Source organism: Stegostoma tigrinum, chromosome 10 (genome assembly GCF_030684315.1).
Source record: "Stegostoma tigrinum isolate sSteTig4 chromosome 10, sSteTig4.hap1, whole genome shotgun sequence".
NCBI lineage: Eukaryota > Metazoa > Chordata > Chondrichthyes > Orectolobiformes > Stegostomatidae > Stegostoma > Stegostoma tigrinum.
This window is the reverse complement of record NC_081363.1, coordinates 60,839,226-60,863,806: the sequence shown is the minus strand read 5'-3', so window position 1 is coordinate 60,863,806 and position 24,581 is coordinate 60,839,226. Positions and strand designations below refer to the sequence as shown.

General features: G+C 42.9%; 3 protein-coding genes across 9 annotated transcripts in view; 1 reads left to right on the top strand and 2 right to left on the bottom strand.

Moving 5' to 3' along the window:
• The window catches only part of heatr5a (HEAT repeat containing 5a), a 117,471-nt gene extending 105,997 nt beyond the window's left edge, over positions 1–11,474 (bottom strand). For 2 of the 7 annotated variants that reach the window (XM_059649200.1, XM_059649205.1), the window contains exons 1-4: positions 10,432–11,470; positions 8,710–8,812; positions 7,556–7,835; positions 827–1,038 (exon numbers count right to left, since the gene is read on the bottom strand). In XM_059649200.1, the coding sequence (XP_059505183.1) occupies positions 827–952 (126 nt within the window). In that variant the 5' untranslated portion in view covers positions 953–1,038; positions 7,556–7,835; positions 8,710–8,812; positions 10,432–11,470. Of the gene's footprint in view, positions 1–826; positions 1,039–4,704; positions 4,813–7,555; positions 7,836–8,709; positions 8,813–10,431 lie in introns of all 7 variants that reach the window. The other 5 variants (XM_059649201.1, XM_059649206.1, XM_059649203.1 and 2 more) reach the window with 5 other exon arrangements.
• nubpl (nucleotide binding protein-like) overlaps positions 10,490–24,581 on the top strand; it is an 86,509-nt gene continuing 72,417 nt past the window's right edge. Inside the window, exon 1 of the mRNA XM_048537461.2 lies at positions 10,490–11,209. The gene's annotated coding sequence lies outside the window, so the exon portion shown is untranslated. The remainder of the gene's footprint in view (positions 11,210–24,581) is intronic.
• dtd2 (D-aminoacyl-tRNA deacylase 2) lies at positions 14,299–21,025 on the bottom strand. The gene is made up of 3 exons (XM_048537465.2): positions 20,883–21,025; positions 20,471–20,540; positions 14,299–18,785 (listed from the first exon to the last, which is right to left on the bottom strand). The coding sequence occupies exons 1-3, from the start codon at positions 20,970–20,972 to the stop codon at positions 18,460–18,462; spliced, it is 486 nt and encodes a 161-aa protein (XP_048393422.1). The 5' UTR covers positions 20,973–21,025; the 3' UTR covers positions 14,299–18,459.

Here is a 24,581-nt window from a genome sequence, read left to right as displayed (position 1 = left end):
CTTCCCCTCAACCCACCACCCTCAGTTCTAGGAGTCAAATCAGCGAAGCTTCTGAACTGCTTCTAATACATTGCTTAACTACATCCTGTACAACTGTAGCAGGACATCCCTACTCTCAAATCTCATTCCTCTAGCAACAAATGACAACATTCTATTTCCCTTTCTAATCAGTTGTGACAACTGCTTATTCATTTTTTCTGATTTATGTCCTAGGATAGTAAAATCTCTCTGAACCCTCAACAGATTTATTTTCCTTACAACACCCTTCAGCTTACAGTGCATCCTTCCCATGATTCATCAAACTACTATGACAGAATCTTTAGTCATCTAAATACTGCTCTATTGAACACAGTTCTTAAAAATCTGTACCTCTTTGCTCCTATCTTAAAAATATTCTCAAAACCATTTTCAACAATTACCCACTCTGAAGCATGCCCCATGGCTTGAGGGCATCATGAGTCCAAAGGGCAAAGATGCCATCACCAAATTTTTGATGTAACTTAATCCATGGCTCTGCCTCTGCCTCTCTGTTCAAGTTCCAAACAAGTCAACTACCCTGTTCAGCATTCCTCCACAAGTCAACAACTTTAAAATCAGATAATTACTATATCCACACTTGCTGTTGAATTCTGCTATCTGTAACATACTGTAGTTTTACCTGCATGATAATGGTTATATTCAAATTGGTTAGGAAGCATTTTCAGCTACAGTCATCCCAAGTATTAAATATTAATTCTTTGACCAAAGCAAATTACTTATATTCAGAAAGAACAGCATTGAAGAAAAGTACATTTTCACAGCACTTAAAGGTGGTGCAACAATTTACCTTGCTGGCAGCCACTAAAATTTTCTCTAAGAATCGAAGCCATTCAAAAACAAACTCTGGTTTCTTTGATTCACTCAGTTGGCTGTAAAGCTCCTCATTCAGCAGTGGGCCATGTGCTTCTTCCATGCCTTATTTTGGTTTCTTCTAATGACCACTGAAACTTCACAAATGACGGTGAACAAGAATTAAACGTCCTGGCATCTTTTCAGTTCCTGCAACACAAAAGAAAATTCATTCACAGACTTGGCCCATCACTTCAACTGGTTCTACAATAAATGAAAAACTACCTTGCCAGAAATAAGCTAAGTGGGAGAAAAAGTACCAAGAATTTGCATTTATCATACATAGCTCCTAGCGTCCTCAGCAATTATTTTTGTATCTGCCAAGGAGAACCATATTCCAAATTGTAGATTATCTTCTTCCAATTATTGGTAAATGGTGGGATCATTTTAGTTGATAATTCTTCCATTTACAAACCATCTATCAACCAGCTTTATAATTAAAACATTACCTACAAATTTTAATAAACTTGATAACTACTTTGCTCACAATTTACAAATCCAGCCAGCTTCAAGCAATTTGAATGCTAACAATCCACAGCTGATAAATAAATTAGGCATTTTTTGAGAAAATGTAAATGCTGTCTTCCCATGTCTAAAATCAAAATTACAAGCAGGTCCAAACATAAAAACTGAGGGAAAAGCGTATAATGTTTAGTATTTAGTATTTAATATACACCTTACAAGAACGTCTTGCAAAGATCAACACAAATTACAGATTTGGATGAAAATGTTTTCCACACTTTTCCAAGTCAGATCCCTGTTAAAGTTTGAAATGTGATCACTTGTTACAAATCGTTCACTCGTTAAGAAAGATGAACAAGGAAAATGCATTCCGGTTACATAATTTATACAGTTTGCAAACAGAGTCTCCAAATTTACCGTAACACAAGATATATTCCCTCCACAATGTACCAAAGTACTTGACAATGGGATAATTTCAAAAACACAGCCAAATAAATTTGGGAGGTACCAGCAACATCTAGATTCAAAAATTTCATTACTCTGATAATGAAACAAAGATGGAATTTGTTGGACAGACACAAAGTTATTCCTCAGATTGCTATACAATTCTAAACTCCCAACATTTCCAATTCCAATATTCCACAAGACTGTTGCACTCAGATGACAACACAAGGACTTTAGAATTGAACTTGGAAGACTCAGGGACTTCAGCCACTTCTACGAGTACCTACAACTCCAACAGCCCATTCATTTGTTCCGGTATGTCAATCTCTAGATGATTCAACTTCCCTGCTCCACATCATCATTAAAATGGGTACAACAAGATCTGATTATTGGATATGGTAGAATTAACAATGGCACCAATCTGTTTTCATAAATAAAAGAATTTACTCTGGCAGTTACACTAGGACTAAGGTTCCAAGAGCTACATCTTCTGTGAAGAGTAAAAATATTTATCGTTGTATTGAAAGGTGAAAATACAGTGAAACCTACATGGATTTATGACTACATATTTATACCTAGCACACTTGCAACTCATTCTCCCGATGATGCATTATTTGTAGTATACAGAACACACTCTATTATAAATCAAGAGTTCAATTTAACTAATTGGAAACACAAGGTAGTGCTGCTGGCTTTATACTGAATGTGTCCGCTTGTCAGTGTTGATTGTAAAAAGCACCAAAAGAACGAATAAAGGAATAATGAATAGAGGAAAATTTGAGTACAACAGCTCGCGAAAAAATGTAAAAACTGGCAGTAAGAGAAACAGGGTTAAAATAAATATTGGTCCAATAAAAAGTGAGTCTGTGGAATTAATAGGAAGTAATGAAATGGCAGATGAATTGAACAGGTATTTTACATCAGTTTCACAATAAAGGATACAAGTAAATTCCCAGGAATACTGGTTAATCAGGATATGGAAAGGAAAGAGGAATTCAAGAAAATTACAATTAATAGGGAAAAGATACTGAGTCAATTAATTCAATTAAATCACAAGATAGTGAATGTAGCGCCTTTACTCAAACAGGGAGTGAGACAGAAAACAGGAAACACAAACCAATTAGTTCAATATCTGTCATATGAAAGATGTTATCAACTATTATTAAAGGGGCCTCTTCTCGAGTACTGTGTCCAGATGTGGTCACCCAGTTACAAGGATATTATTAAGCTGGATTGGGTTCAGAAGAGATTTACCAGGATGTTTGAGGTATGGAAGGTTTGAGATATAAAGAAAGGCTGGGACATTTTTCATTGGGATGTAGAAGGTTGAGGGGTGACCTTAACGAGATTTATAAAATCATGAAGGGTGCAGATAGGGTTAAATGGCAGGTGTCTTTTACCTAGGATGGGCGATTTAAAGACCATGGGGCACATTGTTACATTAAGAGCAGGGAGATTTTAAAAAGACATGAGGGACAATTTTTTGTTTTTACACAAAACATGGTTCGCTTCAGAACTTCCTGAGGAAGTGATGAATGTGGGCACAATTATGACATTTAAAAGATGCTTGGATGAGTACATGAATAGGAAAGGTTTGGAGGGATATGGACCAGGAGCAGGCAGGTGTGACTAGTTTAGTTTGGGATTATGTTCGGCATGGAGCAGTTGGACTGAAGGGTCTGTTTCCATGCTGTATGACTGTAGGAGTGGCTGAATAGGCTGGATCCAGTGGGACACAAAAAAAACTGAAATGAAATGATCAGGCAAAGTCAACATGGTTCATATTCAACCAAGTTATTGAACTCTTTGACAAAATAACACGTGCTTTGGATAAGGGGAACCAACTGATGAGCTAAACTTGGAAACCCAGAAGGTATTTGGTTAGGTATCACATCTAACGTTACTGCAAAAGATAAAGACTCATGGTGAACTGGCATGAATAGAACATTGTGTAGTTAACAGGAACAATAGGCATACGTGGGTCATTTTTGGGATGGCAAGATGTAACGAGTGGTATGCCACAGGAATCAGTGCTGGGGTCTCAACTTTTTCCAATTTATAAATGATTTGGATTAAGAGACCAAAGGTTATGACCACTTAATTTGCTATTGATACAAAGATAGGTAGAAAAATAAAAGTTAGAGAGAGGATACAGAAGACTACTGCGGAATACAGATAGGTTAAAGTGAGTGGTCAAAGATCTGGCATAATGTGGGAAAATGTGAAACTGCCATTTTGTCAAGAAAAATAGTAAGCAAGCATTATTTAAATGGTGAGAGATTGCAGATCTGAGAAGCAGAGGAATATGGATGTCTTAGTGCATAAATCACAAAACATTAGCAGGCAGGTGAAGGAAGCAATTAGGAAAACAACATATAAGGTCATGCTTTAGTTGTTGAACAGACCACATCTGGAATATTACTTACAGAATTGGTGTCCTTACTTAAAGAGGGTGTTAATGTGTGGAAGTAGTTCAGGGAAGTTTTGTTAACTAATTACTAAATAGGTGGATTGTCTTACTAGAAAAGGTTGAACAGGCTTTCCTTCTAAACAGTGCAATTTAGAACATCAAAAAGGCACAACAATTGTGGATCCTAAGGGGTTTTGACAAGGCAAATGTGGAAAACTTGTTTTCTCTTTCAGAAAAATCTAGAACAAGGGGTCACTGTTTAAAAATAACGGTTGTCTATTTATATCAACAATGCAGAATAACTTTTTTCTGAAGGTTGAGTAAATTTGGGGAACTCTGTCTGAATAGGTGGAAGCAGAGTCTTTAAGGCAGATGTGGATAGAATATTGGTAAGCAAACGTGATTGTGGATAGGCAAGAATGTGGGGTTGAGATAAGTCATCAAATCATTACATTACATAGCAGGATCAAGGAGCCAAATAGTTTATTTCTGTTCTTAACTTGAATCTCCAGATGTCGTAATCCTCATGACAAATTTATGAAGTTCTCAAGAGATATTGGTCACCAGATATATGAATTCACATGAACAACGTGAGATCAAATTATTGCCTAGAACAGAAAGATGCAAATGTGAAGAAATACATGAATTGCAATGCTTGTGATAATATAATGCCAATTCTCAGAAGGATAGAATTCATTTAAATGATGATTGTACATTAAGGAATGAATTAGAGATAAAGTGACTTGACAAGTAACCAAATTTCACTCAACTCTCAACGCTTCATCAGGTATGCCAGGTCTAACTAATTTTAAAAGAAACTGGCTGATTTACTAGTTTGTATTTTGAGACCAAAAGCGATGTCATTGTCAGAATTGCACAGTAGGAAAAAAGACCCTTTGGTCCAACTCCTCTATGCCAACCAGACATCCTAAATTAAGCTAGTCCTATTTTCCAGCATTTGGTCCATATCCCTACAAACCATTTCTATTCATGTACCCATCCACATACCTTTTTAAATATTGTAATTGTACAAGCTTCCTCCACTTCCTCTGGCAATTCATTCTGCACACACCATCCTCTGTGAAAAAGTTGCCTCTTAGGTCCGTTTCATATCTTTCCCCTTCTCACATTAAACACCCACTCTGGAAAAGGACCCTGGCTATTCGCGCTGCCCATGCCCCTTGTGATTTTATAAACTTCTGTAAGGTTAGTCTTCAGCCTCTGATCTCCAGGGAAAATAGCCCCGGCCTATTCAGCTTCTCCCTACAGCTCAAACCCTCCAACCCTGGAAACATCCTTGTAAATCTTTTTTGAACCCTTTCAAGTTTCACAACATTTTTCCCATAGCAGGGAGACCAGAACTGATTGTTGTAGTCCAAAAGTGGTCTAAATAATGTCCTGTCCAGCTGCAAGACAACTCCCAACTCCTATACTCAATGCACTGACCAATAAAGACAAGCGTACCAAACACCTTCTTCACTACCCTGTCTACCTGCAACTCTACCTTCAAATAACTACGAACCTACATTGCAAGGTCACTTTTTTTGGCAACACTCTACAGCGCCCTACCACTAAGTAGATAAGTCCTGCCCTGATCTGCCTTACCATAATGCAACACCTTACATTTATCAGCCCATCAGGTCAAGCCCACTGTACTGAGATAACCTTCTTCACTGTCCACCACATAAATTTTGTTGTCATTTGCAAACTTACTAACCGTACCTCCTATATTCACATCCAAATCCTTTATATCAACGACGAAAAGCAGCAGCCACAGCACCGATCCTTACAGCACACCGCTGGATATAGGCCTCCACTCCGAAAAACAATTCTCCACCACCAGCCTCTGTCTCCTACCTTCACACCAATTTTGTATCCAAGTGGCTACTTCTCCCTGGATTCCATGTGATCTAACCTTGTTAACTAGCCCACCATGCAGAACCTTGTTGAACGCCTTGCTGAAGTTCACACAGACAATTTCCATTCTCTGTCTCCAATTTGGTCATGTCTTCAAAAAACTTAATCAAGTTAGTGAGACATGATTTCCCATACACAAATCCATGCTGACTATTCTTAAATAGTCCTTGCCTTTCCAAATACATTTAAATCCTGTCCCTCAGAATCGCCTTGAACAACTGACATACCACTGACGTCAGGCTCACAGATCTGACCTTTGCTTACCATTTCTTAAATAATGTCACTGTATTAGCCACCCTCCAGTCTTCCAGCACCTCACATGTGGCTATCAATGATACAAATATCTCAGCAAGGGGCCCAGCGATCTTTCCCTAGCTTCCCATAAAGTTCTGGGATACACCTGATCAGGTCCTGGGGATTTATCCTCTTTTATGCGTTTTGAATGTTACAGGAATCAATTATTTGCCATGGTCCCAAACACCAGATATATGCACTACAAGATCTGTCAAATGCCCTGCTATCGTATACAAATAAGTAGATTGCTTCAAATGCAATTTCTGCTGTGCACAGCTTCTGAAGGTGCAGTATTCATGTTTGGTAGCAATACTGATCTTGAAGGTAGATTCAGTAGATTTCAAAGAAAGTTCGCAGTTGATACACAGTTTGGAACAACCACTAACCCCTTCAGCAGGGAGTTTCTAGATAATACTCAAAGCATGGATTACAGACCAGTTCTCAAAAAAATTACTTACAAACAAAACAGTACAATTCATAATTTTCCCGTATCTTTATAAATATTATAAAGACTATAAATATTAAGGGTGACAGAGTGGCTCTGAGGTTAGCACTGCTGCCTCAGTGTGTCAGGAGCTCGAGTTCGATTCCATCCTTGGGCGACTGCGGAAGTGTCTGTGTGGAGTTTGCACATTCTGCCCGTGCCTGCATGAGTTTCCTCTGGGTGCTCCAGTTTCCTCCCACAGTCCACAGATGTAAAGGCTATGTGGATTAGCTATGCTAAATTGCCCATAGCATTCAGGGATGTGTAGATTAGGTGGGTTATAGGGGGAATAAGTCTGAGTGGGATGTGTTGAGGGTCAGTGTGGACTTGTTGGGCCAAAGGACCTGTTTTTACACTGAGAGGGTTTATGATCATAGAATCCCATAAGACATTTAAGAAAGTGGTTTGGGAAAGGCCTTGACAGAAGTTATCTACTTATCAAGTGCACCAAGCAATGCAGAAAATTGTTACCAATTCTGCATAGTGCATCCTATCAGTTACGGTCCCAAACCTTATGCAAATAGCTTTGGTCCAACAGATCAGCACTAACTTGAAGCCTTTTAGCAAATAGAAATGAAAAATTTTTGTTTAGGAATTCTTACACACAATGTCAGCATTGCTGACAAGGCTAATATTTCTTTCCCATCCCCATTTACCTCAGAGAAAGTGAAGGTGAGCTGCGTTCTTGAACCACTGCCGTCTATCTGGTGCTATTCAGAAGGGTGTTCTGGTATTTTCACCAAGTTGCGAAGAAACAGCAATATAATTCCAATTCGGGACACTATGTCACCTGGAAGGGAGCCCAAGAATCAGTGTTCCCACGCCTCTGCTTCCTTTGTCCTCTAGATGGTAGAAGTCAAGCGTTTGGAAGGTGTTGCCTCTGTGCATCAATAGTGGTAGAAGTACTAATCAGGCAGGCTGCTACGTCATAGAAGCCTAAAGCACAGAAAAAGGCATTTTAGCCCTTCAGGTGTGTGCCAGTAAGAAAAAACCCCACCACTTACATTTTCTAATCTCATTTCCCAGCACTTGGCCCATCACCACGTATGTCTTGGCGTCACAAGGTACGCACCTAAATATTTAAAAGTTACAAAGGTTTGTGCCTCTACCCTCCTTATAGTCCGGGAGTTCCAGATTCCCATCAGCATCCCTTCTAAACCTCCTGCCCCTTACCTTAAAACTATGCCCCACCCGTCACTAATCCCTCCAACTGCAGGAAGACAGTTCCTTCATGTCTATCCTGTCTGTGCTCTTCATAATTTTATACATCTCAATCAGGTCCCTACTCAGTCTCTTCTGCTCCAAGGAAAAGTAACCTGGTCTGTCCAATTTCTCTTCATATTTCAAACTCCCCTGTCCACCCAACATCCTAGTAAGTCTCTGCACTCTCTCCAATGCAGTCACATCCCTTCTATAATGCAGATTCCACAACTGCACACAATACTCTCGCTGTGGCCTAACCAAGGTTCATGTAGTTCCAGCATTACCTTCTCGCTCCTAAATTTTATGCCTCAGCTAAAAAAAGCAAGCATCCATGTGCATTCTTAACCACATTACTGACCTGTCCTTGTACATTAACAGACTGGTGAAACCTCTCTCGAGCCTGAATGCTTCCCATGCCCTACCGTTCATCGCGTGTTTACTTGCCTTATTTGTTCTGCCTGGTCCTATGTCAAACTTATCTCAACTGAATTTCATTTGCCACTGATCAGGCCATCGGACTAGCCCATCTATAGCCTTCTGTAATGTAAGGCTATCCTCATCACCATTTACCACCCCAATCATCCATGAACTAACTGGTCAAACTTACTATCTTCGATGTTGTTGAACTTTGAGTGATGTTGTCTATCATCCAAGCAGATGGAGGGTTTGCCATCACAATCCTGTATTATGCCATATTGACAGTGGACAGCCTTTGGGGAATCAGGACATGAATTACTTATCACATCGTTCACAGGAACTGATCTGTTACTGTAGCCACAATTTTTATATGGCTGGTGTAGTTCTGTTCCTGGATGCTTTTAAGTGGAATATTCAGCAACTGTACTGCAATTGAATGCCAAAGTGAAGAAGGTGAAATTCACATGATACAGTCGGAATAGGTTTTGGAAATCATGAGCTTATGCATTAAGAGCAGGATGAAGAAAATACAATATGTTCCACCGAAACCTTCAAAACAAATCACCAATCTTATTTAGATAAAATCACACAAACAACAGGAAACAGGTCAATATTCTCAAGTTCATCAATATTTTGGCACCATAAAAACAATTTTAATCATTAGGTAAAGTGCCAAGTTTTAAAATGGACAACAAACTCAAAGCTGATGTTTCACTGATAATTATGTACAATCTCATTCATTTGTGAAATATCAAAGTTAAACAAATCTAAAGCTTAGTGGATTTTTTTTAAATGCCTCAAAGCTTTTCAGATAATTCTCATCTCATTAGACCAGCAATGGCCAGTTGCTATTCTCAATTTTTCTTAGAAACTCAAATGGTGACCAGTTCTTACTTCAAACCCAGTTGCTGGAAAGAATTATCCTCCATCTTCCCCCACCCCTAACAAGTAAAGAAAAATAACTTATCCCCACAAATAAGGACCAAAAGAACTGCGGATGCTGTCAATCAGGAAAAACAAAGTTGCTGGAAAAGCCCAAAACGTTAACTGTTTTCTCCTTCACAGATGCTGCCAGACCTGCTGAGCTTTTCCAGCAACTTTATTTTTGTCTCCACAAATGTCTGTATGCTGAAAACTACTGTTCAAAGTTCAGTGCATTGTGTACCACTGGCAGTAAAACATTCCATCACAGGAACAAATGTGACCTGAACTACTACTAAAAATTGTTTATGGTAAACCACCTGCTACTGAAGATCACAACATCTCAATTCACTTATGTGAAACATTCTTTTCAACAAATCAGCAAAACATCAAAAAAATGAAAACAGAGCAAAATATTTAAAATAGCTAAAAATATATCCTTCCCTCTAGGGAGCATTATTTAAGAAACGGACAAAGGTATACAGGCCTTTAAAGAAACATTTTTTTCTTCTGAAGGAAGTGGCTATCTTGAGGTCTCTGCCTGTAAGTCTGGTAGAGGTGGGAACCAGCGCAACATTTCAGAAGTATTTACACGATTACTTGACGCGTCACAGCATACAAGGCTATGGGCGAAGTGTTGGAGCAGGGTTGGAGACAGGTGGTTGATGACCAACACGTACACGATGAGTCAAACAGCTTTTTTCGTGGCAAATTCAACGACTCTAACCCACTTAATTTTATTTCACCTTTGAACTACTTCCTTTCTGTACCCTTTACACACGAATCTCAAACCAACGTTTGCAACTTCGGCAAAAATGTCAACTCCGGAAGATAAAAACTCAAAAGATTTATTTGCTATAATACACTGATCCACAAACAGAGCAAACCAACAATGGTGTTTGGCAGTTTGCAAATTGCGCCTATGCTTGAGAGTGAATAGTTGCAAAAACTTGAAGATATAAAATGCCGACGTTTTATTTCTCAAACCGACCTTTAGCCAATGACATGAACTTCCGGACGCCCAACCCTGCAACGACTAGCACAGCAATTATTTGAGACAGCAGCAAGTAGCCCTCGAGTTCCTAATGGGTCCACTTGGACTCTAGGGCCGTAGGTTTGCACCAGTTGGTGCACGGCGCTGCCAGCTGCAACAGCCCCGCCGCTTATGCAGACTCCGCCCGGACCCTAACCCGGGCTCCTCGGTCCATTGCAAGTCTTTAATCCGTTTCCTCGGAGCAAGCCCAGACGAACTTCAGCCCTTGCTCTGGCTTTAGGAAACAACGGACGGGAGAGAGAGACGGACAGGGATAAAACCCGACCGTTTTAAGAAGTGAGGGCCCTCTCAGCAGTTTCCCTGCGCACCAGCTGTACGCTGCCTCGCTCCACCATCTCCACTTGCCTGCACAGAGCCCGAATGCTCCCTCCGGAATATCTCGTCCTCAGGTTTTTCACTGAACGGCAGCCAGCGCCCTTGGAACTGAAGGGGCCCCAGGGAGTCGCCTTCGGTGCTCACCTCCTTCTGGAAACAGCGACCGTCCGTAACTAAGGGCTAGTCGAGCTCCGAGCGATCTAACGGTCCCGGCGACCAGCCGAACTCCGAGCGATCGAACAACGCTGACCGTTAAACCGTAGAATGAGCGTTGGCAAGTCTGGCGTAGATGATTCTGCGAATCTAACCGCGAGGTGGTGAAAATGTTGAACGGGCACTCACCAGAAAAAAGTCGCAAACTCTTGAGTCTTCTGCCTTACTTAATAGTCCCCAGTAAACGGTAGGCACTGCAAAACCCAGTCTAACTCCTGGAATTGTAGATAGGCTGGACGTGTTTAACTTAAAACGTGGAAGGCTGACCGGGAACCTGATTAAAGTGTACAAACTGTGGGGAAAAATCTTTCTCCTTACAGGAAGTAACACCCAGGGACCCCCTTTTCAAGGTCAGCAGCAGGAGTTTGAGAGCGGTTGGAGAGGTTTTTTCGCCCCCAACTCAGTATGGTGGGTATTTGGAACTTGGTGTCGAAAGGTACAGGTAATGTGAAGGTGCCGGAGTTGGACCGAGGTGGACAAACTCAGAAATCACATGACACCAGGTTATAGTCCAACAGGTTTATTTGAAAACACAAGTTCTGGGAGCCTCAGTCCTTTTTCAGGTGTTGGTGAGAAAGGTAGTATCAGACACAGAATCTATAAGTAAAAGATCAAAGGTTGACAATATTGATAATATAATAAACCAACCTAAGATGCTGATGAATCTTTAATCAGTTAAAAGGCTTTAATTGATGAATATGTACATGTAAATCCCTGAATTCCTTTGAAGTCACTGCCCTGAGAGAACTAAATGTTTTAATCAGTGTATAGAAGAGGTGACGTTTTTGGTCAGACAATGCATGTTAGGTGAGGGATAATGGGAACTGCAGATGCTGCAGATTCCAAGATAATAAAATGTGAGGCTGGATGAACACAGCAGGCCAAGCAGCATCTCAGGAGCACAAAAGCTGACGTTTCGGGCCTAGACCCTTCATCAGAGAGGGGGATGGGGGGAGGGAACTGGAATAAATAGGGAGAGAGGGGGAGGCGGACCGAAGATGGAGAGTAAAGAAGATAGGTGGAGAGGGTGTAGGTGGGGAGGTAGGGAGGGGATAGGTCAGTCCAGGGTAGACGGACAGGTCAAGGAGGTGGGATGAGGTTAGTAGGTAGCTGGGGGTGCGGCTTGGGGTGGGAGGAAGGGATGGGTGAGAGGAAGAACCGGTTAGGGAGGCAGAGACAGGTTGGACTGGTTTTGGGATGCAGTGGGTGGGGGGGAAGAGCTGGGCTGGTTGTGTGGTGCAGTGGGGGGAGGGGATGAACTGGGCTGGTTTAGGGATGCAGTGGGGGAAGGGGAGATTTTGAAACTGGTGAAGTCCACATTGATACCATATGGCTGCAGGGTTCCCAGGCGGAATATGAGTTGCTGTTCCTGCAACCTTCGGGTGGCACCATTGTGGCAGTGCAGGAGGCCCATGATGGACATGTCATCAAGAGAATGGGAGGGGGAGTGGAAATGGTTTGCGACTGGGAGGCGCAGTTGTTTGTTGCGAACTGAGCGGAGGTGTTCTGCAAAGCGGTCCCCAAGCCTCCGCTTGGTTTCCCCAATGTATAGAAAGCCGCACCGGGTACAGTGGATGCAGTATACCACATTGGCAGATGTGCAGGTGAACCTCTGCTTAATGTGGAATGTCATCTTGGGGCCTGGGATGGGGGTGAGGGAGGAGGTGTGGGGACAAGTGTAGCATTTCCTGCGGTTGCAGGGGAAGGTGCCGGGTGTGGTGGGGTTGGAGGGCAGTGTGGAGCGAACAAGGGAGTCACGGAGAGAGTGGTCTCTCCGGAAAGCAGACAGGGGTGGGGATGGAAAAATGTCTTGGGTGGTGGGGTCGGATTGTAAATGGCGGAAGTGTCGGAGGATAATGCGTTGTATCCGGAGGTTGGTAGGGTGGTGTGTGAGAACGAGGGGGATCCTCGTGGGGCGGTTGTGGCGGGGGCGGGGTGTGAGGGATGTGTCGCGGGAAATGCGGGAGACGCGGTCAAGGGCGTTCTCAATCACCGTGGGGGGGAAGTTGCGGTCCTTAAAGAACTTGGACATCTGGGATGTGCGGGAGTGGAATGTCTTATCGTGGGAGCAGATGCGGCGGAGGCGGAGGAATTGGGAATAGGGGATGGAATTTTTGCAGGAGGGTGGGTGGGAGGAGGTGTATTCTAGGTAGCTGTGGGAGTCGGTGGGCTTGAAATGGACATCAGTTACAAGCTGGTTGCCTGAGATGGAGACTGAGAGGTCCAGGAAGGTGAGGGATGTGCTGGAGATGGCCCAGGTGAACTGAAGGTTGGGGTGGAAGGTGTTGGTGAAGTGGATGAACTGTTCGAGCTCCTCTGGGGAGCAAGAGGCGGTGCCGATACAGTCATCAATGTACCGGAGGAAGAGGTGGGGTTTGGGGCCTGTGTAGGTGCGGAAGATGGACTGTTCCACGTAACCTACAAAGAGGCAGGCATAGCTGGGGCCCATGCGGGTGCCCATGGCCATCCCCTTAGTCTGTAGGAAGTGGGAGGAGTCAAAAGAGAAGTTGTTGAGTGTGAGGACGAGTTCCGCTAGGCGGATGAGAGTGTCGGTGGAGGGGGCCTGGTCGGGCCTGCGGGACAGGAAGAAGCGGAGGGCCTTGAGGCCATCTCCATGCGGAATGCAGGTGTACAGGGACTGGACGTCCATGGTGAATATGAGGTGTTGGGGGCCAGGGAATTGGAAGTCCTGGAGGAGGTGGAGGGCGTGGGTGGTGTCACGGACATAGGTGGGGAGTTCCTGGACCAAAGGGGAGAAAATGGAGTCCAGATAGGTGGAGATGAGTTCAGTGGGGCAGGAGCAGGCTGAGACGATGGGTCGACCAGGGCAGGCAGGTTTGTGGATTTTGGGAAGGAGATAGAAACGGGCCGTGCGGGGTTGGGGAACAATGAGGTTGGAGGCTGTGGGTGGGAGGTCCCCTGAGGTGATGAGGTCATGAATGGTGTTGGAGATGATGGTTTGGTGCTCGGGTGTGGGGTCATGATCGAGGAGGTGAGGGACCTTGTTTAGAATCTGTTCATGTTTTAGTTTGGCATCAGACTGGTTTTATTTTGAAAGTACAAATTCATAAAATGCCACATTGTTTATCAATTTTATGCTACATGAACAAAATAAGTTGTACCTGCAAATACAAATTCACCCCATAGCTTCTTGTGTGTGTGTGAGAGAGACAGCACGCGAGTGGGGGGGGGGGGGGGGCGGTGAGTGAGGAGAGAAAGAGTGCCCAAGTGAGCAGTGGCGGTGAGGAGAAAGACAGCGTGCGCAAGTGAGTTTTGAGCAGATGTGGAGAGCACGTGAGTGAGTTGTGGGGGAGAAAGAGAGAAAAATCACAGTCACTACACATCTCCAAATTTGCTGCTGGTTGGACTAAAACGTTTATTTCAAGCAGCATCAAATTTTAAGTCATTTCATGGAATCAGGGAGGGGTGAGAGAGAGAGAGAGAGAGAAAAACTGTCGTGGGGTCACCTGTAATGCATCATGAACCCAAGAGCCCAGTTGAGGCAGTCCTCGTGGGTACTGAACTTTGCTACCAGCCTCTGTTTGATGACTCTGTCATGCATCCCAAATGTCCTTGACCACTGAAGTGCTCCCCCAACGAGGGAACATTCCCATATGGTGACTGTTGCATGGTGTCCATTCATCTGTTGTCATAGCATTTGCATGGTTTCACCAATGTACCGTGCCTCAGGGAATCCTTGCCTGCAGCATATGAGATAGACAACACCGGCCAAGTTACAGGAGTATCTGCTGTGCAGGTAGCAGGTTGTGATCCCACATCAAAGATCTGAAATGTCTTGCAGAGATTACCATGATAGCATTGTACTGTGTTGTGCTCAATGTTGTCCTGAAGGCTGGATAGTTTGCTGTGATCAATGGTCTGTTTCAGGTTTGATGGTTGTTTTAAGGTACAGGTGGGAACCTTCCAGACTTTGAGTATTTAGATAACCATTTGAAACATTATAGATGCAAGGTTGAGGGTCAGGTGTAGAAAAATGGGATTACTTGATTTCTGGTACTGACAAAATGAGCTAAAGGGCCTTTTTTGGCATGGAGGCAGTGGTGACAGCAGGCATGCAGCTCCTCCCAAGACTCCAAACTGTGGGTTGGCTTAGGAGCCTGCATGGAGACAACTTAAGTTTTAACGTTTGGACGTTTCTCATTCCTTCTGGCTTTGTTTCCTTTGTGTTTTTTTAAAAATTAGTTTTATAATCATGTGCAACCAAGATGGTGCCGAAGAATGGCAACTTTGTATACTTTTCACTGTACTCCTATATTCCCATACTTCAGTACACGTAACAAAATCTAATTCTAATACTACCCCATCATTTACCTTCTCTCAACAGTTGTTCAAGTGCTTTTAGAACCTTTTAAACATGAAAACAGTAATTACAGCTGCAAATTGCAGTTTCACTTCAGTGCCAATTCACTCCATTGCTGCCTACATAAATTTTTCTGTCCTCGACTGCACTGAAGATTTGGGCCATTATGAGCAGTGAGCCCAATGACCAGTGCAGCAAGTTGAACAATGCTTCAATAAACTAGAACTCAGGTGTCATGTACAATGGTCAAGATTTTAAAAGGCTGATATTGAAAAGCAAGATAGCTGATCACAAAATAACAGAATTGTAACAGCACAGAACCCAGAAGGAGGCCATTCAATCCATCTGTACCTACTGCATTCTCTGGATTCAGTCAGAGGATCATCAGTAAAAAAAAAAAAGTAGCATTTATTTGAGGATAGCTGTGCAGTCATTCAGATAGAACTCCTGCAAAATCAATGGTCCAAACACTGCATCTGCATGCCAAAATGTTTCTCCTGTGCCAGGTCTGTTTTCTTAACACTCTGGAACAAAAAAAAGAAACACTCCTGGAAGCAAAGCAGGATTGACATTAACAGCAGGGACGTCTTGCTTATCCTTGTTGAAAGCTGCAACAACTCATCTGTCCAGCAGCATCATGCTTTGAGTTTAGACGTGTAAATGACAAAAGGCAGCACAAGTATAGAGAAAAAAAACTGCTGCACTCCACATCTGATTCTGTTAAGGACATCCTGCTCCATGTGCCCAGAGGTTTGGTTTATTCACTTGCGTAGAGACCTACAACGGAAACTCTGCATAAGTATTATCCTCAAATCAGCAGAACAATATTCTCTGTGGTTTACAGAGTCTCATTTCCCCCATAGGCATGAATGTTCTCTTCCACATATCAATCAAATTCCCTCTTGAATACACAAGCTTCACAGAGCAAATCCTAACTGCTATAGCTTCTTTGACAAATTACTTCAAATTTGTCCCCTCTCAATCAATTGGGAACAAGTTCTCTCTATCTGCATGATCCAGGCACTTCAAGATGTTGAGTAAGTATCAAACCTTCTCTCAATCTTCTCTTTCCAAGGAAAATAGTCCCAACTTTTCCAATCTATCAAAACAAACTCCTCAATCTGGAACCATTCAAGAGACGTCCCCCTAACGATTTCACATCTTTCTCGAAAAATCATGTTCCTGGTCTGTTAAAGTATGTATCCAGATTTGCTGCCATATATCAAGCTGTGTAAGTTGATCCCATCTCTTTCCACTTATAAATGGATGTTTTATTTTCTAATAAGTTATAACTGTGCACAAGAGATCAAACCATGGATGAGAGTTGGATTGGGAAGAAGTCCTTTAAATGGCAACCACCAAACCAGTTCACTTTTATCATCACCACATCAGTCAAAACATTTTTTGAAAGGATTTTCAGGTTTATATAAAAACATTTGCTGTTATCATTTTCTGCTTTATATATCCATTTTGTGAAAAGTATTTACGTCTCCATGGTTGCAAGATGTCCCACATTGTCTCATTAAACTCTGGTCAGTGGTACACTGTTAATGTAATCAGTGAAATATTTACTGCAAACTTGAAACTGTACACAATCTGTGTCATGAATATTTAAAATCTTCTGTCATCATTGTTCATTATCAGCCAAAAGAATTATGTTGACTGAACTGCCAGGATCCTGACATAATCCAATCTTCTTCCATGTTTCAAGGGCATATTCTAAGATATAGGGAACCCCCTTAGATCAATTTCCAAGTCAGGATGTGGTGGCTTGGAAAGGAAAGGAAAGGAATGTGGTATTTGTATGTATCTATTGCCTTTCTCCTTTATAGATGGAAGTGGATGTGTTGGGAACGTGCTGCCCAAGGAGCTCTGGTGAATTTCTGCATCTTAGCTTGTCAATAGTACATATCGTTATGGTACAGGGGGACTGGCTGTTTTTGGATGTGGTCCCAGTGAAATGCGCTGCTTTTTTTCCAGAATGGAGTCAAGCTTCTTGATCTTGTAAATGATACCCCCTGCTTCATCTTGAATTACATTTTATAAAGCAGTTTTGGATAAAATGTTTGAATAATAACCTCAATTATAATGCTTTAACCCAAGCTATTCGCAAAGTAACTGACTGGATCTACCATACTTCAATATCATAAGTGGAATGATTCACACTTAGTCCCAGCCACGATGTCAGGACCATCAGCAGGTCAGAAATCAATATGATGAATGAACAAATTTTGCTTGGGCTCTTTTACTGAGCAAAGGCATCAGCATCCTGCCTGATGTGAGAAACCAGTGTGAGCATGAACAGGATGACGTGTCCATTCTATTCACAGAAGGATTTCAAATGAAAGGGTCCATGACGTGGGTTAGAATAACTTGCAGTACTTTGGTTTTAAAGGCTGAAGCAGTTGGAGGAATAGAGAGAAAACCAGTGAAGGGTGGTCCTCAAGGCTCTGTCTTTCTAGAGATTTTGCTCTGGGCTCTGAGGGACTGCACTGAGGGCCATGCTTCCACGGACAGTCTTGGATGAAAATGTCAAAGGAAAGTAGATGTGTGATCCCTTCTACCTCAAGACTGTGCAGTAATGATCCAGGATCTCAAGGACACATGACAGATGAGTGGCTCTTCTCTCATTCTGTTGCACTTCCCTTTGATTGAGGAAGGCCCCAGTGTGGTTCACTTGCCCTGATGACCTTGTCAGGTTACTCATAGATCAAGAAACATGTCTAGGCAATTAATTGAAAGTTAACAGGAATTAATTATTCCTGGCATAACAGGAATTAATTAAACCAACATTGCTTCAGTATGGTTGGTTCATAATTATGGAACTTCCTCCCTAATAGCATTGTGGGTCTAGCTAGAGCATGTAGACTGTAGCAGTTAAAGAAAGCAGCTCACCACCACTTTCTCTGGCCGACTGCAGATGGACAATAAGTGCTGTCAAACCAGTGATGCCCACATCCCATGAATGAACAATCAGTCTCTCTGAACACAAATGTAATCTCGTAATAATAGTGGTCTAATTCACTGCAAGTCTATTCCAAAAAAATGACTTTCTACACATAAAAATAGAAGAACTATACATTACTTCACAATTCAGAAATATGTATTCGAATATTTTAAAATTCAATCAAGTGGGTGTATGGTCCATTGGTGTCTGTTTGCAGCGCTTGTCTGATCCCATAGGTCCCATGCCTGACCGCAACTCCAGCTTCAGCACATTTAGCATTTGAGGCAAATTCCTTTTCACATACAGCAACAAAGTACTCATACAGTTCTTTTCCTTCCTCTTTTCCAATGTTATAATGGTACTGCATACTACGCCCCTTGAGTTTGCCACCTAATGTGGCCTGAGGTATAATGACAACATTAGCAGGTAGATCCAGTATTGACACATAGTTGCCTTCATTGGTCTCACAGAGTTTCACATTCAACAACGTATTAACTGTAGGAGAAGAAAAAAAAAATCAAAAGCTTACTATGTGCAGTTGCATTCATAACCCTAACTGTTTGACTACAATACACTTTATCAACTCTATTAGAACAAATTTGAATGGGCGCTAGTTACTTCAGTTGGCTGAATGACTACAATATAGATCAGAATCACTGTCTTAGGATTAATGTTCACTTCAGCCTCCGTCTTCCATTTTAATTTTTAAACAAGCTCTTCCTGTCTGTCTTGATATTACTTGCAAATATACTCTCAAAGTTTATGTTCTCCTTTTATTGGGTCATCTTTTGTTGTTTGAACTTAAAACTTTCCCAATCCTCTGTCTTATCACTAATCTTTGACACATTGAAAGAAACAAAAAGCATACAATTTGAATTGATGCTATCCTTAACTTCCCTGGTCACTCATGGTTAGCTTATCCCCTTCCTAGAACCCTTCTTTCTCATTTGGATATCTTTGTTGTATGTCATGAACTGTGTCACTTATCACCTCCACGAATGTTGACCTACATTAGTTCCTGGTTAGGCAATATATTGATTTTAAAATGCTTACTTTTTGTTTTCAATGCTCGCCGGGGCCTTGTCCCACATCTCTATAAATCAGGTCCAGTGCCACTAGCCTTCAAAATGTGTGATCCTAAAATTTTGATCTCTTGCACACATACCATTTTAACCACTCTACTATCAATAAGTATGCATTCAGTTGCTGAGGCCCTCAGTTATAGTCCAGATCCTTCTCCAGCAATGTAAGTTGCTTTCTTCCTTTAAGGCACTTCTTACAACCTATAATCTTTTCAAACTTATGGGTATCAGACCTCATAGCTTCTTATGTAACAGGGTGTCAGATTTTCTTTCAGTACAGCAAAGTAACACCCACAATAAATTGGAGATGCTTCAAATCAAAAAGTTAATTTTCTTCAAGAGATGTGTTAGAAATAAAAATTGAAACTGAAATCTGTAGTGACTTCTTAAATAAACTGGAAATTTTACAATTTTTTTTAATAATACATAAAAGTATGTTCACATATCTTTCTCTAATTTCACTCCAATTTCCTCCATACCCATCCTTGAGTTCATGATGGCCATAGACTAACCTTCTGTCTTGAGTTCTATTCACACTAAACTATTGACCAGCAAGTTTCCCTGCTGGCCTCCCAGGAACTGATATTCTTAGTTTTTTTTTAAAATACTGGAATGCTTCTGTTCAAATCTGCCATAATCTATCTCCACCTTAAAAAAACAACTTTTTTTATCCTGATTAACTCCCACATCTGCAACCCTACTTTCTTCAAAGTTCTACATGGTTGATTTCCGAACTACTGACAATTGTTTTCACATCTCTAAATTTGAAATTAAAATTTCCATAAATCTTGACATTTCTTCATCTCCAAAACAGTTGGTTGATTTAACCAATATTTACTGACTTATTTTGATATTCACAGTGGCTCCTTGTCAATTTTACCACTTGTTCCTTTAAATGCCTTGGAACTTCAAAAAGAGCTATGCACGCATGTTGTTGGTGAAGTTGTTATACATTGATTTTTAAAATTGTGATTGACTCAGCATTGGAAATCTTGGAACAGCATGAAATAGAAATTGCAGATATTTTTAATCAACCTGTTTGTTACTACACACGTCTGGAGTAGGTGGGACATGACAATCCATATGCTCTACACTTACCCATTTTGGGAATAATGTCAACAGTAGCACCTTTGGAAAAGCAGACGTAGATCAATGTCCCTCTTTGAATCTGTAAATCAAGGTAATCAGAGCAAAAGAAATACACTCTGTCCTCATGAAAAAGAGAAAAATGGAAGTTGAGTGAAAGGCTGCGTAGGACATTATTCTTTTACCTCGTGGCAGGCGGGTGGGGGTGGCGGGAGAAGGCGGGTGGTAGGAGAGACGGAAAGAAAAGCGTTGGAGTGGATGGAATGGGAAAGAATGCAAAGCTTTATTTCATTTCACTGCCCCAGAGGCCCTACTCTTCCTTAGATTCCCGTCCAAACTCTGAGCTGGTTGCCAGGCGCCGGGCAAATCTGCTCACAGTGGCGAAACTGAACCGAAGCGGAGTCGCCAATGTCCCGCGGAGTACCTGAATCCATTCAGCTGCAGCACCTTCTTCCGCCTCCTTCACTTGCAGCCGGGCAGAGAGACATTGCTGCAACAAAACGCGAGCAGCCATCAACCGCAACGCCACCAATTCTTCCGCCGGAAACTCGGGAAATATCAGGGTCCGGGCAGGAAAGGGCCGGCGCTAAGTGGGACTACCTCTCTGGGGTAGGAGGTGTTGAGGCTAGCATTTCTGGTTGTGGGGGCGGCTGCAGGCATCAAAAGATGTCGTTTAAATACAAGAGATAATGGGAGCTGCAGATGCTGGAGATTCCAAGATAATAAAATGTGAGGCTGGATGAACACAGCAGGCCAAGCAGCATCTCAGGAGCACAAAAGCTGACGTTTCGGGCCTAGAAACGTCAGCTTTTGTGCTCCTGAGATGCTGCTTGGCCTGCTGTGTTCATCCAGCCTCACATTTTATTATCGTTTAAATACAAGATCATTATGCCTCTATTGCTGTTTTATTCTGTGTGCATATTTGCTTTGGTTCTCATTCTGGATTTGTTTAACCTTAACTCATGAACATGGCAGTATGAATGTCGAAACCGAAGGTTTACAAGACCACAATATCAGAATATTACGTGAAAATATTTACTGTAGAGTTCCGCTCACCCTGCTGACACTATAGTTCCCATTTTATACATTTCTCGTTTAAATATTAAAAAGCTTCAGTCTGAAATTGAATGACAAGGTTCCTTAGATAATAAAGTGTGAAGCTGGTTGAACACAGCAGGCCAAGCAGCATCTCAGGAGCACAAAAGCTGACGTTTCGGGCCTAGACCCTTCATCAGATAGGGGGATGGGGTGAGGGAACTGGAATAAATAGGGAGAGAGGGGAGGCGGACCGAAGATGGAGAGAAAAGAAGATAGGTGGAGAGGAGAGTAAAGGTGGGGAGGTAGGGAGGGGATAGGTCAGTCCAGGGAAGATGGACAGGTCAAGGAGGTGGGATGAGGTTAGCAGGTAGGAGATGGAGGTGCGGCTTGGGGTGGGAGGAAGGGATGAGTGAGAGGAAGAACAGGTTAGGGAAGCAGAGACAGGTTGGACTGGTTTTGGGATGCAGTGGGGGTAGGGGATGAGCTGGGCTGGTTGTGTGATGCGGAGGGGGAAGGGGAGATTTTGAAGCTGGTCAAGTCCACATTGATACCATTGGGCTGCAGGGTTCCCAGGCAGAATATGAGTTGCTGTTCCTGCAACCTTTGGGTGGCATCATTGTGGCACTGCAGGAGGCCCATGATGGGCACGTCATCTAAAGAATGGGAGGGGGGGCGTTGAAATGGTTCGCGACTGGGAAGTGTAGTTGTTTATTGCGAACCGAGCGGAGGTGTTCTGCAAAGCGGTCCCCAAGCCTCCGCTTGGTTTCCCCAATGTAGAGGAAGCCACACTGGGTACAATGGATACAGTATACCACATTGGCAGATGTGCAGGTGAACCTCTGCTTAATATGGAAAGTCATCTTGGGGCCTGGGATGGGGGTGAGGCAGGAGGTGTGGGGGCAATTGTAACACTTCCTGCAGTTGCAGGGGAAGGTGCCGGGTGTGGTGGGGCTGGAGGGCAGTGTGGAGGGAACAAGGGAGTCACAGAGAGAGTGGTCTCTCGGGAAAGCAGACAAGGGTGGGGATGGAAAAATGTCTTGGGTGGAGGACGAGGGGGCGAGGTGTGAGGGGTATGTTGCGGGAAATGCGGGAGACGCAGTCAAGGGTGTTCTCGACCACTGTGGGGGGAAAGCTGCGGTCCTTGAAGAACTTGGACATCTGGGATGTGCGGGAGTGGAATGCCTCATCCTGGGAGCAGATGCGGTGCAGGCAGAGGAATTGGGAATAGGGGATGGAATTTTTGCAGGAGGGTGGGTGGGAGGAGGTGTATTCTAGGTAGCTGTGGGAGTCGGTGGGCTTGAAATGTACATCAGTTACAAGCTGGTTGCCTGAGATGGAGACTGAGAGGTCCAGGAAGGTGAGGGATGTGTTGGAGATGGCCCAGGTGAACTTGAGGTTGGGGTGGAAGGTGTTGGTGAAGTGGATGAACTGTTCGAGCTCCTCTGGGGAGCAAGAGGCAGCGCCAATACAGTCAAAAAATGTAACGGCGGAAGAGGTGGGGTTTGGGGCCTGTGTAGGTGCGGAAGAGGGATTGTTCCACGTAACCTACAAAGAGGCAGGCATAGCTGGGTCCCATGCGGGTGCCCATGGCCACCCCCTTTGTCTGTAGGAAATGGGAGGAATCGAAAGAGAAGTTGTTGAGGGTGAGGACGAGTTCGGCTAGGCGGATGAAGGTGTCGGTGGAGGGGGACTGGTTGGGCCTACGGGACAGGAAGAAGCGGAGGGCCTTGAGGCCATCTGCATGCAGAATACAAGTGTATAGGGACTGGATGTCCATGGTGAAAATGAGGTGTTGGGGGCCAGGGAATTGGAAGTTCTGGAGGAGGTGGAGGGCGTGGGTGGTGTCACAGACGTAAGTCGGGAGTTCCTGGACCAAAAGGAAGAAAATGGAGTCCAGATAGGTGGCGATGAGTTCGGTGGGGCAGGAGCAGGCTGAGACAATGGGTTGACCGGAGCAGTCAGGTTTGTGGATTTTGGGAAGGAGATAGAAACGGGACGTGCGGGGTTGGGGAATAATAAGGTTGGAGGCTGTGGGTGGGAGGTGACAAGGTTCCTTATGTTGTTTGGTAATATTATTCAAATATTGGCCTTGGACCTTTAAGCAAGAAAAGAAACGATCAGCTAAGGTAACCAGGAGAGGATATTAAATTTGTGCAAGATACATGTTCGACCTCAGCTGGATTATTGTGTAGTGTTGTGAGAACCACATTATAGGAAAAATATGAATGCATTGGAAACGTTTGAAGCAATTTACAGAAAAATGGCTTCTGAAAATGAGGAACTGCAGTTACAGGGATACATTGAAGATTCTGGGCCAACAAAAATAGAAGTTGCTGGAAAAGCTCAGCAGGTCTGGCACCATCGGCGGCGAGCAATCAGAGTTAACATTTCAGGTCCAGTGACACTTCCTGAGAATAGTTTTGAAGAATATGGGACTGTACTTCTGGGAGAGAAGGCTGGGAGGGGATTTGGTAGAAGTTTCCAAAATCATGGGCAGGCTGGACAGAATACAGGGAGAAACTATACCTTGGTCATTTAAAAGAAAAGGAGACCTAGATTTAAAATGATGTATCAAAGAAGCAAGGGTGATGTGAGAAAAAAAACTTTTCACAATGCGAGTAGATAGGGTATGAAATGCACTGCCTGGAAATGTGTTGAAGGCAGATTCATTTGTGGCATTTGATGATTATTGTAATAGAAATGATGCAAAAGGAGATGGGGGAGAAAAATGACAGGAGATTGGCACGAGGTAATAGAACTGATGCAGGTACAAAGGATCAATGGCCTTCTGCAAGGACATGAATACGTGAACCAGGCCTTATTTTTGTTAAATATTACAATGGGTTTGAATACATTCTATTAAGACAGGATTAGTCTTGGCGATGCTAGCTTACACAAACTGAAAACCTGCAAAATCTTAAGTTTAATTTTACACGTGTTAAAAAAAAACTTCTGGCCAATATTACAAGCACCCATGAAACTTTAGTATTGATTTTAGGACAGCTACTTCTGAATCTTGGGCCAAGTTAATACAGATTTTATTTAAGCATATGTTCTGAGAGACACTGGATGAAATCTAATAATG